The sequence below is a fragment of the Rana temporaria genome, chromosome 1 (genome assembly GCF_905171775.1).
Source record: "Rana temporaria chromosome 1, aRanTem1.1, whole genome shotgun sequence".
Lineage (NCBI taxonomy): Eukaryota > Metazoa > Chordata > Amphibia > Anura > Ranidae > Rana > Rana temporaria.
In genome coordinates this window covers 336,754,080-336,772,221 of record NC_053489.1, presented here as the reverse complement: position 1 = coordinate 336,772,221, position 18,142 = coordinate 336,754,080, and the positions used below count along the sequence as shown (strand labels likewise).

Genomic DNA, 18,142 nt, shown 5'->3' with positions numbered 1-18,142 from the left:
TTTAATTTAGAGATTTTCATTTTGGCTGAAATGCAAGATACCCTTTTACTAAGGGAGCTCTACTCTATGGCGGAATTTGAATGGACCATTTTACTGTTTGGAAGTAGCTGGTGAATGTTAACCTTTAGTACTCTGCATCTCCAGCCTTAGAAACCCAGACACATAGATTTTGCAGCATCTACAATTTAAGCAGTCTGGCTGCTTAGGGGTCAGGCATGACTGCTTCAGACTTTCCCAATATACTGCAACTAAAAGTCATATGACTGCTATGTAATTTTACTGTGTTCTCAGTCGGAGATCAACTCAGTGCCACTAATTATAATGTATTAAAAAAAACTGAATGCACCCTCTGTACATTGCTATGCACCCTTGCTAGCAAACTTTGCATACAAACAGGGATTTTTGGTTCTAATACATTGCAATGCATATTTAAGATGGCCAGTTGCATCAAAATAATCCCTCTCTGGCCAGTCCCAACTTTGCTCTGCAAAATACATGCTTATAGCACAATTTAGTGGATACAGTGCCAATATGGAGCAAACACACAGTTGTAGGAGAGCTACAGGTTCAGGTCTGGCCAATAACCTGCACTATGCAATAGAAATAAGATATAGCAGAGCAACAGGTATATCATCTTTCTAATCATAACACATGACACATACAAAAATAATTCCAGTTTTGCTCTAAGATAGAAATAACGCTAAAAAAAAGTGACACAATCCTGCTAGTAGTCTTTTTGTTAGGCCAAAAACAAAAATCTGGTATATTGCAGATCTCCTGTGCTTAGATGTGATGGATCCATTTGCTTTGTTTTTTCATTTATTTTCACCTAGTGATCCTGCCAATAACACGTTTCCTGTCCCAGGGTGACAAAGCTCATGCTTCGTACTGTGTCTATGGGAGTGTATTGGGACTATAGAACACCTCTTCCCTATAACATGTGTTCTGTAGTCCTCAGGGATGGGTGGGAATAATGTTAACTGATGACAGCAAAAGCAAACCATCCAGTAATTAATCAGCTCACATGTTTTCTGGCAGAATCGGCAGGTATTTTTTTTTTTTTTTTTTTTTTTTTTAATACTTGTCAAACTGAAAAAAAGGATTATACTTCTCAAACGGATTAAAAAAAGGATATATAAAATAATAATGGTATATCTAACGGACCAAAGGAGAGATAAAAACAGTTTATTGTAGAGGTTCACAATCACTTAAAAATGAAGGAAAACTTGACAGTGTACCTAAAATACTAAGCCCTAGCTCGGTATACCTACTCTTGCTAGTAGCACAAGCTTTTAAATTAATTTGGTCCAATGACATGAATGTTGAGAACCTGGTCAAGCTGTCTTGTGACAATGTGTAAAGTTCAGAGGAAGTGTGATATTTTTCTTTCCTTGTTTTATTTTGTTGCTAAGTAGAAACCGTTCGTTCGTTCATATTTTCCATAAAATGAACCTGTCAGCTATTTTAAACTTTCAAAAGTCCTACCTAAGGCCTCATGCACACTTATGATTAGTAAGAATCCACCATATTCCTGAAGCTGGATTCACAGGTAGATGTGGATAGTAGGAGACTGAATGAATGACTTGTATAGCGCAACTCATGCGAACTGAATGGCCTCTGGGCGCTTTTTCCAGCCAGAGTAGGCTTGGCTGGTGTGGTCATTTTACCCCGTAGGATCGTGACACGCTTGGGACACACAGTCATACATATATATATATTGGGCCAATTTGGACAAGATCCAATTTACCTACCAGCATGTCTTTGGAGTGTGGGAGGAAACCGGAGTACCCGGAGGAAACCCACGCATGCACAGGGAGAACATGCAAACGCCAGGCAGATGGTGTCGTGGTCGGGATTCGAACCAGCGACCCTTTTGCTGCTAGGCGAAAGTGCTACTCACTGCACCACTGCTCAGCCTATACTAAGCATAAGTGTCCCCAGCTGTCCACCACAGGTGTTCTCATGTGATGTTTGATTACTTGCAGTGACAGACGGATGATCACTTTTGAATGCTGTTTGTGACTAATGCCTGATGCACGCGATGAGATTATCGGATGAATGATCGTCTTTTTTTTATTGCATGCTAATCTCAGATCGAACCTAAAGGGTTTACTAAAGTCACGAAAAATGTTGTATAACAGAATAAATATTCGGAAGTGATGTTATGTACTGTAGTGCGTCTGTATTGCATTTTCAAAGGACAACTGTACTGATTAACCAAAAATCGTACGATCTGATATCGTACGAAAAAAAAAATTGTGCACGCCCGAACAAATCATTTCGGATGAACTGTCCTGATCAGCTCTCGAAAGCTCTGTACTAATGATTAGATTATCGTACCATCGCTCCGAAATCTGTATTTTCCGATCGTGTGTACAGGGCGTGATGGTCTGTCCCTAACTGCATTTGATCGCACATGCGTAATTACCTGCAAACACCTGCGGACATCAGGGGACCATGTCATTGCTTTGTACAGGTGGAGTGACCACATCTTTCTGCAACCGCCTGTGAATCCAGCCATAGGCATGTGCTGCATTTATTGCAGCAGCTGGCACTAATCGCATGTGTGAATAAGGCCCCTTTCACACGGGGCAGTGGAGGTGTGGTGGCGGTATATGGCCACTAATAATAGCGGCGCTATACCGTCGAAATTGCCGCGGGATTCGGCCGCTAGCGGGGGTTAATACCGCCTGCGAAAAGGGTTAATACCGCCCACAATGCACCTCTGCAGAGGCGCATTGCGGGCGGTATTACCGCAGTTTCCCATTGTTTCAAATGTGAAGGAGCGGTATACACACCACTCCTCTCATTGCTCCAAAGATGCTGCTCGCAGGAGATCTTTTTCTCTCCTGCCAGGGCATCGCCTCAGTGTGAAAGCCCTTGGGCTTTCACATTAAGAATGCTGGGCAGGAGTTTTTCAGGCGGTATTTAGGTGCTATTTTTAGCGCTATACTGCCTGAAAAACTCCGTGTGAAAGGGGCCTTAGGCTGCTAATACTTTCATTGTCCAAAAAGCTCATTTTTTGTTGCTCCCTGATTTAGCTTCACTTTGTTACCAGGGCTTAAATTTCCCAAACTTCATGGCTGTTAACTGCCTGTGTCTTGTCTAGTAAAGCTGACCTATACAATATGTGAAATTTGCTACGTGGGTGACCCTGTTGGCCCCCATACACCCAACATCCTTCAATTAAAAAACGCAAGGTGCTAGGCTGAAAATTTCTAGTCAAACGGTAGCTGCATTTAATCAGCTGTAGCTGCTGCCAGAATTTAATAGACACAGTGGGAAATTTTGTTCCAGCTCTTATTTTTGCAATTGGCTCTCAAAATCGAACAGTGAGGGGCCAGGAATGGTAGCAGGCAGGTGTGAGTGCATCTGCACACACAGTGAGGAGAAGACTTTTGGAGGATGGCCTGGTGTCAAGAAGGACAGCAAAGAAGCCAGGAAAAACATCTGGGAGAGAGTGATATTCTTCAAAAGATACAGAGATTGGACTGCTGAAGACTGGGGGTAAAGTCCTTTTTTCTCTGATGAATCCCATTTCCGATTGTTTGGGGCATCCGTAAAAAACCTTGTCCGGAGAAGAAAATGTGAGCGCTACCATCAGTCCTGTGTCATGCCAACAGTAAAGCACCCTGAGACCACTCATGTGTGGGGTTGTTTCTTGGCCAAGGGAGTGGGCTCACTTGCAATTTTGCTTAGGAACACAGCCATGAATAAAGAATGGTACAAAAACATCTTCCGAGAGCAACTTCGTTCTCCCAAAGTTCCAAATCGCTCGTCTGCAAGTCGTTCAAAATACGGCCGCCAGACTTGACGGGAAAAAAACCATGGGAATCAATCTCACCTTCGCTGAGAACCCTTCATTGGTTGCCAGTAAAAGACAGAATTGCTTTTAAAGCACTCTGTCTAACGCATAGATGTATCCATGGGAACGCTCCCCATTATCTGTGCGAAAAAATAAAAGCTCACAACCCCAATCGCGTTCTACGATCCACCAACCAAAATCTGCTCCAAATACCTATAGCCAGGTATAAGTCTAAAGGAGAACGAAGATTCGCGGTCCAGGGTCCCAGACTATGGAACGCTTTACCAACCAGCATTCGGTTGGAAGAAAACCATTTAGCATTCAGGAGAAAGATCAAGACGCATCTCTTTTGATATCAAAGGAGACAGGAACAACGAGCGCCCAGAGGCGATTTAGTTCGCATGTGCCGCGCTATATAAGTTTTTCATTCATTCAACTTCTACCAACCATCCAAGAACAGTATAGTGACCAACAATGCATTTTCCAGCATGATGGAGCACCTTGCCTCAAGGCAAAAGTGATAACCAAGTCGCTTTTGGAACAAAACATCCAAAATTTTGGACCCAGGAAACTCCCCGGACCTTAATCCCGTTGAGAACTTGTGGTCAATCCTCAAGAAGCGAGTGAAAAAACCCACAAATGTTGACAAACTCCCAGCATTGCATATGCAAGAATAGGCTGCCATGAGTCAGGTGCAGAGGCCTTGAAAAAGAAGGGTCAACACTGCAAAGATTGACTATTTTGCATAAACTTTATGTGGTTGTCAAAAGCCTTTGACACTTATGAAATGCTTATATTTATAATTTATTATGCCATAGTAACATCTGACAAAAAGATCTAAAAACAGTAACGCAGCAGACTTATTTGTGTCATCTATTAAAACTTTTGGCCACGGCTGTACAAATCCATCTCGAGTCCAGAGAATTCACAAAAATGCCAGCTATCACACCACAACCTAACCCCCCCAAAGCTGATCAGTTCCTCTACACCCCTTTTCCTTCAAGTTCGTCCCATTAGAAAAACTATACTTTCATGGGCATTTTAATAAGCGTTCTTGATGCCTTTTTAATGTTTCAGAAACGCAACAAAGTGTCAAGAATGCTGTAGACGCAGCAATGAGCCTTGCTTCGTTCTTTGTAAATCAACACACATGTGAACGAGCCCTAAGTGTGATAAATGAAGCCTGTACTGAAAGACATTTTGGGAGGCTGCCATTGCTGACCTCATTCTATGAGACGCAGCATTGCTTTATTAAAGAAGATATTTCCAAAACCCCAAAATCAATGAGCTCAGTCTCACCTTATATGTCTATAGGCAGAGTTCTGCAAATTATTGCTTTTGCTCCTTTTTGACCATCCGTGCATCCAGAACCACTGGTATATAGCGCAGCTATAACCATCATTTCTCTTACCACCTTCCAGGACGGCACCCGAGAGATGATGGCTCCTCCTGCAGGAAACACAATCACATGACAGTTTAAAAGGCCCCGCCCTTCCCCTTGCTCCTCAGTATTGATTGTGTTTCTCCAACACAGCGACACGTTTGTTTTGTTTATGGAAACCTAGAGACCGGGGAGGGTCGAAGGTACCCCTGTGAGACAGGTTTAAGGGAGGCCGGGGAGGGCTGAACTTACCTGTAGACTTCGGTCCAAACTCACAGGTCGCCCTATGGAAGCACCAGTGCTCTGAGCTGCGGGGAGGTGAGCCATCACTGCGTGCTATCGAATCCACCACCATTCGAATCGCCGTTTTCCCGGGTCTCCAGACGTAAAAACGCCGCGCTCCAGGCCTCATTCTGAGACAGGAACTGCATCACAGGAAGTGGGCGGTTCCGGACGGCGTAACCCGGAAGTTCCCAGTGGAGCGAGGAGACAGCGTGGGTGGTGGACGGGTCGGCTTGCGGTGACCAGTACAGGAGTACCAACAGCCAGGACCGAGTCACCCTCCTCATGGAAGAGGACGGAAAGACCGACACGACCGCTGGCAGATCCAGGTCGGGGGGCGGTAAGTACCAATCCCCCTGGAAAGGGAGGGGGGAAGTGGTGAGAGTTCCCAAACTTTTAGGGAACGACCGGAGCAGGATCTGGTCCCTTCTCGTCTACTTCCTCCCCTCCCCAGTACAGCCAGCAGTCTTGGGGGGAAAAAAGACAATTTAAATGTATATTTCATGTCTTTCAGAAACCCCCAGCGGACCCCAGGAGGCCTCAGCTCAGTCTCCCTCCGCTACAGGGCATAGTTCCTCTAAAAAATGTGGGAATTGTAGAGAGAAGCTCCCCAAGTCCTACACAAAACCTTTCTGCTACAAATGTATTAATATACTGGCGGGAAAGGAGGCTGCTGCCATGATGAAGAGTTTTCTCTCATCCATGCAAACAGAAATGTTAGCAACAGTCAAAGCCTTTCGGGAGGCAGCCGGGCAGTCGGCACAGACTGAAACAGAGGAACTTACCCCTAAGGAAGGCACTTCCTCTCAGGAGACCCCCTTTTCTAAGGGCCCAAGTGTTTTCTTTACACCTTCACAAAATCCCCCTTTGGGGGAAGCAGATGGTGAAGAGAGTGAGGTAGCCAGTCTACCTAGGTCTAGGCACAGCTCAGGGGAGGTAGATGGAGACTCCATTAGTCAGTCTCAGGAGGACACACGTCCAAGAAAACACCTCTTTGCTGTAGAAGATCTAGAGAGTCTCCTCCAGGCTATCTACGCCACAGAGGAAATTCCTGAGACCCCTAAACCTACCTCAGCACAGGATAAAGTTTATAGGGGCCTGAGTGACGCTCAATCTAAAGTATTCCCCCTGCACAAATCCCTCAAGGAGTTAGTCCTTCAGGAGTGGAGAGACCCTGAAAGGAGAATAATCAAACAAAAAACCTGGAAAAGAAGGTTCCCCTTCTCCCAGGAAGATGAGGAAGTCTTTTTTAAGCTTCCTAGACTTGATGCGGCTTTGTCGCAAGTCACTAAATTGTCTGATCTCTCCTTTGAGGATACAGGTAACATCAAGGATGTGATGGACCGTAGAGCAGAGTCTCTCCTTAGGAAAGCCTGGGAGGCCAATGCGGCAGCACTAAGCCCAGCCTTAGCAGCAGCATGTGTAGCTAGGAATACAGATGTTTGGGTAGAGACACTCACCGACCACCTCGCCCAGAATGCGGAGGCGGAGGAGGTAGTTGAGTCACTTACAGTGGTAAGGAAGGCGATTGCTTACCTAGCAGATGCAGCTACGGAATCTGCAAGGGCAGCAGCCAAGACAGCAGCGCTCATTAACTCTACTAGGAGGGCAGTTTGGATCAAGGCCTGGGAAGGAGATGCTACATCCAAGGGAAAACTCTGTGGCATCCCCTTTCAAGGTTCCCTGTTGTTTGGGAAAGACCTGGATGATGTCCTGGCTAGGTCATCAGAAAAAGTCAAAAACTTTTCGAGGCCCCCAGGGGCAGGGTAGACAAAAAAAAGCCAAAAAGGAACCTTTTAGGCGTTGGAACTTTGGCAAAGGGAACAGGAAGAACAACCTCCTTTTCCCTCCTCCAAAACCCAGCGACAAACCGTCCAAGTGACGACGTAGTCAGAGTGGGGGGTCGACTATCTCAATTCCTTCCCCTATGGGGAAAATTTTTTCGAACAGTCATTACATCTGCCAAATAATTCAAAAAGGCTATCGCCTAGAATTTCTGGCTACACCACCCACCATGATCACCATTACTCACCTTCCCAGGGATACCCTGAAAAGGTCTGCCCTCTTGGAGGGCATACAGGACTTAGCCAAACAACTAGTGGTAGTACCAGTACCAAAAGCTCAGCAGTACCAGGGATTTTATTCCCATATTTTCGTAGTACGGAAACCCTCCGGGAAATACCGTCTAATAGTAAACTTGAGAAACCTGATCAAGTTTCTGGAATACAAAAAGTTTGCTATGGAAAGTATTTATTCGGTAAGAAAGAACCTCATGAAGGAGGCCTTCTTGGTGACCCTAGATCTCAAAGATGCCTATCTCCACGTGCCAATCCACGTGGATTACCAGGTATATCTGAGGTTTGCGGTCGTGGTGGAAGGAGAAACCTTCCACTGGCAGTTCAGAGCACTACCATTCGGGCTAACCTCTAGCCCAAGGTTTTTTTTACAAAAGTCCTAGCAGAAGCGGTGGCATACCTGCACCTTCAGGGCATATCCCTTATACCTTATTTAGACGACTTGCTGATTTCAGGAAAATCAGCCGCCCAAGTCACGCTGGATGCCAACAAAGCAATGGCACTCCTAGAGAGCCTAGGGTGGATAATCAACATAGAAAAATCCTCCCTCAACCCAGAACAGGTCAAGACCTTCCTGGGATACGTAGTGGACACCAGGCAGCAGAGACTCTTCTTACCAGAAGAAAAAGTTTTAAAACTAGCCTCAGCAGTCGGGAACCTTATCAAAAACCCCAAACTCTCCAGACGGAATGTTCTGAGAGTTCTAGGCCTGATGTCAGCAAGCATCCCAGCGGTGGTTTGGGCTCAGCTTCATGCAAGGGCATTACACTTCTTCTTCCTGTCCTCATGGGACAAAAGGAAAGAGTCCTTAGATCAGGATATACTACTCACCCCCCAGGTTCTGTCCTCCCTGGAGTGGTGGACATCTCCCCAAAACCTGAGGGGAGGGCGACCGTGGGCTCAGTGGAACCCAGTGAAGGTTACCACGGATGCCAGTTCCTGGGGGTGGGGCGCCCACCTGGAGGGGAAAAAAGCGCAGGGGCAATGGGACAGCTCACTAGCTCGCAGGTCATCCAATTACAGAGAACTCAGAGCAGTGGGGGAAGCCTTAATAGCCTTCCAGGAAGACATCAGAGGCAGAGAAGTCCAAGTAAGCTCAGACAACTCTACAGTAGTAGCGTACCTAGGTCACCAGGGAGGGACCACGTCCAGTCCCCTACTAGAACTTTCCAGGGAAATCCTAACCTGGGCAGAAGAAAGAGTACTCTCTATCTCAGCCATATACATAAAGGGGACGAGCAATATAGAAGCAGACTTCCTCAGCCGTCACAAGTTGAGGGAGGAGGAATGGGAACTGAACCCAGAGGTGTTTCAACACCTAGTCCAGTATTTCAGGGAACCGGAAATAGACTTGTTTGCCAACAGACTAAACAGGAAGGTAGAAAGGTATTTCTCGATTTCCTGGGAACTACAGTCGGAAGGTCTGGATGCGCTATCCCAGACCTGGCGCTTCGGGCTGGCCTATGCCTTCCCGCCGGTAGCGCTCATTCCGCGAGTTCTTCAGAAACTCAGCAGGTCTCCAGGCCAGATTCTTCTGATAGCACCATGGTGGCCAAAAAGAACTTGGTTCGCAAACCTAAGAGCCATGGCAATGGTGGAGCCTCTGAAGCTCCCGTACAGGGCAGATCTCCTCAGGCAGGGCCCAGTACTCCATCCAAAGCCGGAATTCTTCCAGCTAGCAGCCTGGTTAGTGAGCGCCAGATTCTAGAACGCAAAGGCTGCTCAGAGAGGGTCATAGATACCCTTCTCATGAGCAGAAAACCAGTAACTCAAAAGATTTACCAAAAGGTATGGAAGACCTTCTGTTCCTGGCGTAAGGAAAGACGGGTAGCTTCAACTTCTATCCCGGTTATCCTGGACTTCCTCCAGGATGGGGTAGATTTAGGATTAAAAGTTAGTACCCTTCGGGTCCAAATAACGGCTCTTTCAGTCTATCTGGATAAAAGATTGGCGAAAGAGGACCTTATAAAACGTTTTTTGTTAGCTAGAGAAAGAATTTCTCCAGTCCAAAAATATAATTGTCCGCCTTGGGACTTAACTAGGGTGTTAGAGGCGTTATCTATACACCCATTCGAACCTCTGAAAGAGGTTCCCCTTAAGTTTCTAACCTTAAAGTTGACTTTTTTGTTAGCCATTACTTCGGCCAGGAGGGTAGGGGATTTGCAGGCGCTATCCATGAAAGAACCCTTCCTGAGGGTACAGCCAGATAGGATCACCCTCAGAGCAGACCCCCTGTACCTGCCGAAGGTGGCATCCCTATTTCATAGGACGCAAGACATAACATTGCCGTCCTTTTGTTCTGAACCAAAGAACGAAAAAGAAAAGAAATTTCATTTGTTAGACGTGAGAAGGTGTCTTCTCATTTATCTAGAGAGAACTAAAAGTTTTAGAAGATCTAACCACCTACTAGTTCTACACGCTGGGCCCAGGAAGGGACTGCAGGCATCAAAAGCCTCAGTCTCAAGATGGATTAGAGAAGCAATATCCAAAGCCTATGTATGTACTGGAGCAACAGCTCCCAAAAAGATCAAGGCTCACTCTACCAGAGCCATAGCAACTTCCTGGGCTGAGAAAGCAGGGGCCTCCTGGGAACAAATCCGCAGTGCGGCCACCTGGTCCAGCCATCATACATTCCTGAAGCACTACCGTGTGGAAATGTTGTCACAGCAAGACTTAGCCTTTGGTCGAAAGGTGCTACAAGCTGTGGTCCCACCCTGAAGGTAGGCCTGTGTTTATTACTCAATTATCCTCTCGGGTGCCGTCCTGGAAGGTGGTAAGAGAAAACCAACGTTGGACCTACCGGTAACGGTATTTCTATGAACCTTCCAGGACGGCAGGCCTACTTCCCACCCTATGTGGAGGGAAAAAAGGTAAGTACCTATAAGGACTACGTCCCTTGTGAACCAGTTCAGGATTACTCTATTGCATACTGAGGAGCAAGGGGAAGGGCGGGGCCTTTTAAACTGTCATGTGATTGTGTTTCCTGCAGGAGGAGCCATCATCTCTCGGGTGCCGTCCTGGAAGGTTCATAGAAATACCGTTACCGGTAGGTCTAACGTTGGTTTTTACAGCCTACAGTTGTTTCAGGTGTCTTGGCCCTCATCGGTGCAAGATATGGCTTTACTGGATCTATTGTATTGGGATTTTTTGCTGGAAGTGAGGATGTGTAATTACCTTCTGTTATAAGAAGGCAATGGAGTATCTCACAGTACTTCAGAGGTGGGTTTTTTGGTTCCTTTTGTACTACATCAATGCAACCCTAATGGTTATAATCCTTCTACTGCTACAGTGTTTCCCCGATGAGCCCTACCCCGAATATAAGACGTAGCGTGATTATTAGGGAGGGCTGCAATATAAGCCCTACCCCGAGAATAAGCCCAAGTAAAGTGCATGAAAAAACTGTGGTCTGTTTTGTAGGACGATCGTACTGGTTATGAGTGCAGTGTGTCTCCCTTGTATTAGAAAATACTTTATTGGCAGCCACCGCTGAACCGCCAGAGGACTTCTCTCCTCCTGCTGACATCTGTGGCCCCTCCCTCTTCAGTGCAGGGTGCGGGCTGACGTCAGCAGGGATCTCCGGTCTTTCCCCTTCTCTTCTACTCCCTGCTGATGTCTGTGGCCCCTCCCTCTTCAGTGCAGGGAGCGGGCTGATGTCAGGGGGTCTTCCTCCTCCTCCCTCCTCCTCCTCCTCCTTCCCCCTCCTCCTCCTCCCCCCCCCCCTCCTCCTCCTCCTCCTCCTCCTCCTCCTCCCGGCTGACGTCTTCACCAAACATTTTGGTTAAAGTGGACTCCTGACCTGACAGGGGGAGGTAGAGAGAGAGAGAGAGAGAACACAGGGGACACGGAAACTTAAAAATATATATATATATATATATATATATATATATATATATATATATATATATATATATATATATATATATATATATATATATATATATATATATATATATATAATATAATTTTTTTTATTCCAGGATCTTTAGAATATACCGTAGAGAGGGGTAAATGACACAGCTCAAGCGCTGTGCTTTAAAGGCACAGGATTTTTATTTTATTTTTTTGTGTTGAAACTACTTTTAAGATTGTCATTGTACATACCGTATATAAATAAGACATCCCCTGAAAATAAGCCCTAGTGTGTTTTTTGTAGATAAAATTAATATAAGACCGTCCTTATTTTCGTGGAAACACTGTAGTATTAGTAAATGGATAGTAACGTATATTAAATTTACTTTTTTTTTTTTTTTTGCATTGTTATATTACATAAATCCTCTGCCCTTACTCAAGATGACCACCACAAGAAATGCTAGAGGGGTGTTTTTCAAAGTGATCTCTCAGAAACATAAACCATGGAGACATGAATGGATGGGGAGGTTTGTTTTGAATATTATAAATGATTTAAATAGCATTTTTTGTTTGTGTTGCTCAGGTCTCTCATTGAAAAGGAGAATTACATTTGGTGGCTCTTACCCCTGAAGTATGGGAAGTTGTGCCCCTAATGATACAGTGAAAATGCGCAGTCATGTTGGAACAGGAAGGAGTCATCCCCAAACTATTCACACAAAGTTGGGAGTATGAAATTGTCCAAATAGTCTTGGTACGCTGACGCCTTAAGAGTTCCCTTCACTTGAACTAAAAGGCCAAGTACAACCCCCCCCCCCCCCCCCCCCATGTCCTCCACCAAATGTTTGAATTCGTGCACAAAGCAAGGTCCATAAAGATATGGATGAGTGAGTTTGGGAGGAACTTGACTGGCCTGCACAGAGTCCTGACTTCAACCCGATAGAACACTTTTGGGATGAATTGGAATGGAGACTGCGAGTCAGGCCTTCTCTCCAACATCAGTGCCTGACCTCACAAATACGCTTCTGAAAGAATGGTCACATTTCCATAGACACACTCCTAAACCTTGTGGACATCCTTCCCAGAAGAGTTAAAGCTCTTATAGCTGCAAAGGGTGAGCCAACCCAATATTGAACCCTAAGGACTAAGACTGGGATGCTAATAAAGTTCATGTGCGTGTAAAGGCAGGTGTCCCAATACTTTTTACAATCTAGTGTGTGTGTGTGTGTGTGTGTGTGTGTGTGTGTGTGTGTGATTTATTTATTTATTTCTCTATAGCTATATATAGATATTTTCCATAGCAGTAACATGTTAATATAATATATATATATTGTTTTAACTATACCAAAGCATATTTTCTCTGCCTTTGGGTGTAAAGGTTATGTGTTTATAAAGTACGTATGCTGTTCCAGTTTAGTAGCAGTCAAGCCAAAAAGCAAGCCCCTTGTTTATGGGTATTTCTGCTGACTTATGCATTGTCCTATCTTGTTATTTCCTTTAACAAACTGAAGGTAGCTGGCTACATAGAGGGAGTGTGTTCTACTGTATTGTAAACACTGACAGTCCTAACATTTCTGTATTTTAGAATTTGTAAGGTAACAGTTCTTGATGAACTGTGCTTTTATTGTGCATTTATTTCATCCTCAATTTTTTATTTATTTTTTGTCTCGTCATAGGACCTCAGTTTACCCAATGGTACCCCAGCAGATACTTCAAGTCCAGCATCATCATCCTCACTTCTTAACAGGCTACAGCTAGATGACGACATGGATGGAGAGACAAGGGACCTTTTTGTTACAGTTGATGACCCAAAGAAGCATGTGTGCACTATGGAAACGTATATAACCTATCGTATTATGACCAAGGTAAGCCAAGTAACAACGGAATGAATAAGCGCTATTAAAATCATTAAATATAATCCATGAGCACTTCTGTATTAAGGATAGACTATTAATATGTAATGTAGAAACTGACACTCATGAAATGTGTGCATTCATGGCGCTGGAGAAATCGGTCTTCTGACCAGTAACTGAGAATTTTCTGAAGAAACCCAAAATGTAAAAAATCTATGACATTCAACATCCCTGTCAGAACACAAAAGAACACTGTACTAACACTGGATAGTTTGGTACAGGGGCGCTGATTTCTTTTTCTTTCCATTTTCTTTCTCTTTTTTTCTTTTCTTTTCTTTTCTTTTCTTTTCTTTCTTTTTTTTTTTCTTTCTTTTTTTTTTTTCTTTTTTTCTTTCTTTCTTTCTTTCTTTCTTTCTTTCTTTCTTTCTTTCTCTTTTTTTTCCTTTATTTTCTTTTCTTTCTTTTCTTTTCTTTTTTTCCTCTTTCTTTCTTTCTTTTCTTTTTTTCCTCTTTCTTTCTTTCTTTCTTTTCTTTTTTTCCTCTTTCTTTCTTTCTTTCTTTCTTTTCTTTTTTTCCTCTTTCTTTCTTTCTTTCTTTCTTTTCTTTTTTTCCTCTTTTTTTCTTTCTTTTCTTTCTTTTCTTTCTTTTCTTTCTTCTTTCTTTTCTTTCTTTTCTTTCTTTTCTTCTTTCTTTTCTTTCTTTTCTTCTTTCTTTTCTTTCTTTTCTTTCTTTTCTTTCTTTTCTTTCTTTTCTTTCTTCTTTCTTTTCTTTTCTTTTCTTTTCTTTTCTTTCTTTTCTTTTTTCTTTCTTTTCTTTCTTTTCTTTCTTTTCTTTCTTCTTTCTTTTCTTTTCTTTTCTTTCTTTTCTTCTTTCTTTTCTTTCTTTTCTTTCTTTTCTTTTCTTTTCTTTCTTTTCTTTCTTTCCTTTCTTTCTTTCTTTTCTTTCTTTTCTTTCTTTCCTAGGTTAACCTATAAACACTGGACCTAGCAATTTACCACCTCAGTATACAATGTAAATCTTTACATTGTTTCTGTAAAGATGAACTAATGCTTCCGTACCCTGTAAGACAGCCTGAGGCAGATCAGCCCACTGGCCTGCAGCAGCAAGACGCATGCAGGCAGGCTGACCACAATGTGAGAAAGCCACACTGTGATGGGGGGAAAAACTTTCTACACAGATTTCTCAATTACTGTTAAGAAAAGCAATCCAGGGCTGAAAATGATTGGCCGCACACAGGTTTAAATAGCTGCATTTAAGAATTGATATCAGAAACACAATTGATGTGTTTTTTTTTCCTTTTTTTCAGACAACACGAGCAGAGTTTGACTTCCCTGAGTATTCTATACGTCGGAGGTACCAAGATTTTGATTGGTTGAGGAATAAACTTGAAGAAACCCAGCCCACTCACTTCATTCCCGTAGGTAGTATGTTGCTGCTGTTTGGATGACCTGAGGAGTTTAAAGTGGTTGTAAACCTCAGATATGAAATAAATACAAAGCATATGCTTCTATAGTGCGTACATGTCTCAATTAGGCACAATCCTAATCGGTGCGACGTTGCATTTGCGGAGCCGCACTGATTTCAAAAAGTAGTTTCTGTACTACTTTTTGCGACTTCAAGTTGCGATTTCTATTGACATCTGTGCAGAAACCCGCACAGATGTCTGTGAAATCGCAGCTGAAATCGGGACTGACACTGCTGCTTTGTTCCTCTGCCATCAACATGAACCACTTCAAGTTTTCTTGACACCAAGATAAAATAGGTGACGGGGAGGGAGCTCCAGTATGCAGCCTGTGATTGCCAGCCTCAGCTTTGTTTCTGTGTGCTGTGTGAAGGGTGTGTGTCCCTTAACTTCAGTCAGCTCTCAGAGCTCTACTCGCTGTGTAATTCCAGCTCTCCATCACCTGTTTTCTCACCACTCGGACAAACTTTATAAATTCTGAAGAGAAGACAGCAGATAAACAGGTAAAACAGATGTACGAGGATTTGTTTCATCTCTGTGTATCACCTGAAGCCAGTCACTTCACTGGGTATATGTAAGGGTTTACAACCACTTTAAGTTTTGAGTTGCTGATGCTTCTGCATGTTTCAGTGTTTAATGGGACTATGTATTTAGGTCTACTATTGTAAGGATCCCAGGTACATTTTTGAAAATTTTCAATGCAACAGTTTCTTTTGGTGCTGGTTATCTTTGCACTGCATGCTTTGTGTTTGGGATTGCTTACAAACAGGCGTCCAAGGTGAGCATGTAGCCTAATAAAACTTTTCAACTAATAAACATGCTATACTTACTTGCTCTGTGCCATGGTATTTGGCAAAGCGGCCCTGTACCTCTTTGAGGGTCCCCTGCTGGTGTTCTAGGTTCCTCATCTTCTTGGTGTGCCACCATAAGGCCCCTTTCATACTGGGGCAGCGTAGGCGGTAAAGCGCCGCTATTTAACACTGGGGCGCTATTCCCCCTCCCACCCCCCGCTAGCAGCCTAGAAAGGCGCTTTGCCGGTGGTATAGCCGCGGTGCCCATTGATTTCAATGGGCAGAAGCGGTATACACACCACTCCTTCACCGCTCCAAAGACTTTTTTTTTATGTCCTGCTAGCGCACAGCTCGCTTTCGGGGCTTTCACACTGGAGAGACAGCAGCGGCTGTTTCTGGTCGCTTTGCAGGTGCTATTTTTAGCGTTATAGCGCCTGCAAATCGACCCAGTGTGAAAGGGGTCTAAGAAGCTATTTCCTATACTGGCATACACATGGACTCGCTTCTGAGGCTGGCATTGTTCATCTATTGACACACACAGCCCAGCTTGGCACCGCCCTCCGTTTCCTCCGAAAAGAAAATGATTGGCTCCCGCTGCTCTCACAGAGTCCTGTGAGGAGAGCAAGAGAGCAGTACTGCTGAAATTTGTCAACGCGCTGAATCAAGATAGGACTCGGGTTAGTATAAAAGGAAGTGAGGGTGCAATGTAACCAATGGGACATTTTTTTTTTTTTTTAATGCAGGCAATGCCCTGCCTTTTTAGAACCACTTTAAGTATGTTTTAGGTTCAATTAATTATGTTTAAACCAGTTGGGTTTTAGGAGCTTGTTTCAGAGGTTAGGTTTTAGCTGGACAGGGAATTGAATGTCAAGAACTCCTTTTTGGGTATAGTTAAAGTAGAACTAAATAAAAAAAAAAAAAAATGTTTACTTGTTTTTTTTTTTTTTTTTTTTGTGGAAGTCCATGCTAAACCTAAAATCCCTGCATCTATAGCCACCAACATTCTAACACTAACCTATCTAGCCCTGTAAAGAAGAAATCACCATACATGGCTTTTCTGCAGGCGATCCCACGCTGAGCTGAAACACTTGCCTACTGTCCCTTGTCACTGCTGCCATGCCCTCCACAATCTGGCTGTCCCCCAAACTTCCAATTTTGTAGGACAGACAGCGAGGGTAGAACAATTGGCTCCTGCAGCTGTTTAGGGGAAGGGAGCAGGAGTGTGGTATGCTGGGCATTGGATTGGAACGTGCACACATAGGCGTTTACTTGGCAGACTGCTAACTAAAGGAGACCTCCACAAACAGGAGGTGTGGTGGGAAGGAAGAAAACTATACATATTATGCAAGTCCGGACATTCTCAACTAAAAAAAAAAAAGAAAAGGTTTATCACTTTAAATATAAGGTCTCTTACATTAAGAATAAAGTGATTACAGTTTCAGGGAATTTTAGTTTGGGGGTGGGGGATAACATGCTGACTAGTACAATGGTTCCTGTGGCCATGGCCTCACTCTGAAAAAGGTAAGCCCCAGGTTCCTTGAATTGAAAAAAAAGTGCACATTTTAATCTGATGACACGGCATGTAATTTTACTGAGCACAAACAATTTGAATGATCACTGTTTTTGATAGGGAGGTTCTATGTACTCTGTACTATTGCATTGTTCCCAGTTAAATACTGTATTATTGCTGTGTAATTTGTCCTTTCTAAAATCTAAAATACATGGTTGATCCTGCTTGGTGCTGACCTCGCTCTGTACTATGGTCAGTTTACTTTGTCAGCCCGCTGTTTCTTCCCCTCCCTCCTTGCCTGTCAGATGGTCCCAGTGCCGATCTGCTCCCCACCTACTGCTAAAAAAACTGTTTTGTTCCTAGAATCCCCTGTGTTCGATTAAGTTTTGTGCTTTTTAAAAATAAAATGCAGCTTCATACCTTTATTTCCGAGCCCCGCACATCACTCATATGAATGAATGCCTGCCGTTTTCCTCCCGGTTGATGTCGGCTGGGGACTCTTCCCTCCCCCCCTCCCCCTGCTGTAGTTCTCAGATTTAGGGAGGAGAGCGGAGGGCAGTCACATAAGCGCAGAGCGGTGCTCTAAAAAAAGTATAAAGCTGCATATTTTTTATAAAGCACATAGACTGGGGCACATAACTTAATCTAACACAGGGGATTCTAGGAATAAAACAAAGTGGCTTTGCAACCACTTTAATCTTGCGTTACTGGCACTGTTCAGAGATATCTACTTGTACATATTACATTTCAGCTCTCTTGAGGGAACGCTGTTGTTTATGCAGATGCATTTGATAAAAATAAAACCACAGTGATGTTTGGATAGTATAGATTGATATAATTAACACAAGTTTCCAGTGGATGTGTTTTCAGAGAAGCGCCATCATTCTATAAATCAGTTTGGTTTCCAGATGGTTGGATTAACATGTATTGGCAACAGTCAGTTTGCTTATCACTGGTTGTGAATTGCTTTATGTATTAGCCAATGTAAAATCAGAGTTTCTACAGTTCGACAGTCCAAGAGAAGGCTGCCGGCTTTCTTTTTATATGAACAGGATGCCAGACATCCCAATACGAGGGAAATAATGGCAATTAATTAATTAAAGTGGTTGAAATGGGCTTAAGGTTTTTTCTATTTAA

The 18,142-nt window shown here is 43.6% G+C and overlaps 1 protein-coding gene across 3 annotated transcripts in view; it reads left to right on the top strand.

Annotated features, from left to right (window-relative positions):
• The window catches only part of SNX30 (sorting nexin family member 30), an 88,545-nt gene that overhangs the window by 45,900 nt on the left and 24,503 nt on the right, over positions 1–18,142 (top strand). For all 3 annotated transcript variants that reach the window (XM_040361174.1, XM_040361156.1, XM_040361165.1), the window contains exons 2-3: positions 13,066–13,254; positions 14,549–14,659. In XM_040361174.1, the coding sequence (XP_040217108.1) occupies positions 13,066–13,254; positions 14,549–14,659 (300 nt within the window). The remainder of the gene's footprint in view (positions 1–13,065; positions 13,255–14,548; positions 14,660–18,142) is intronic.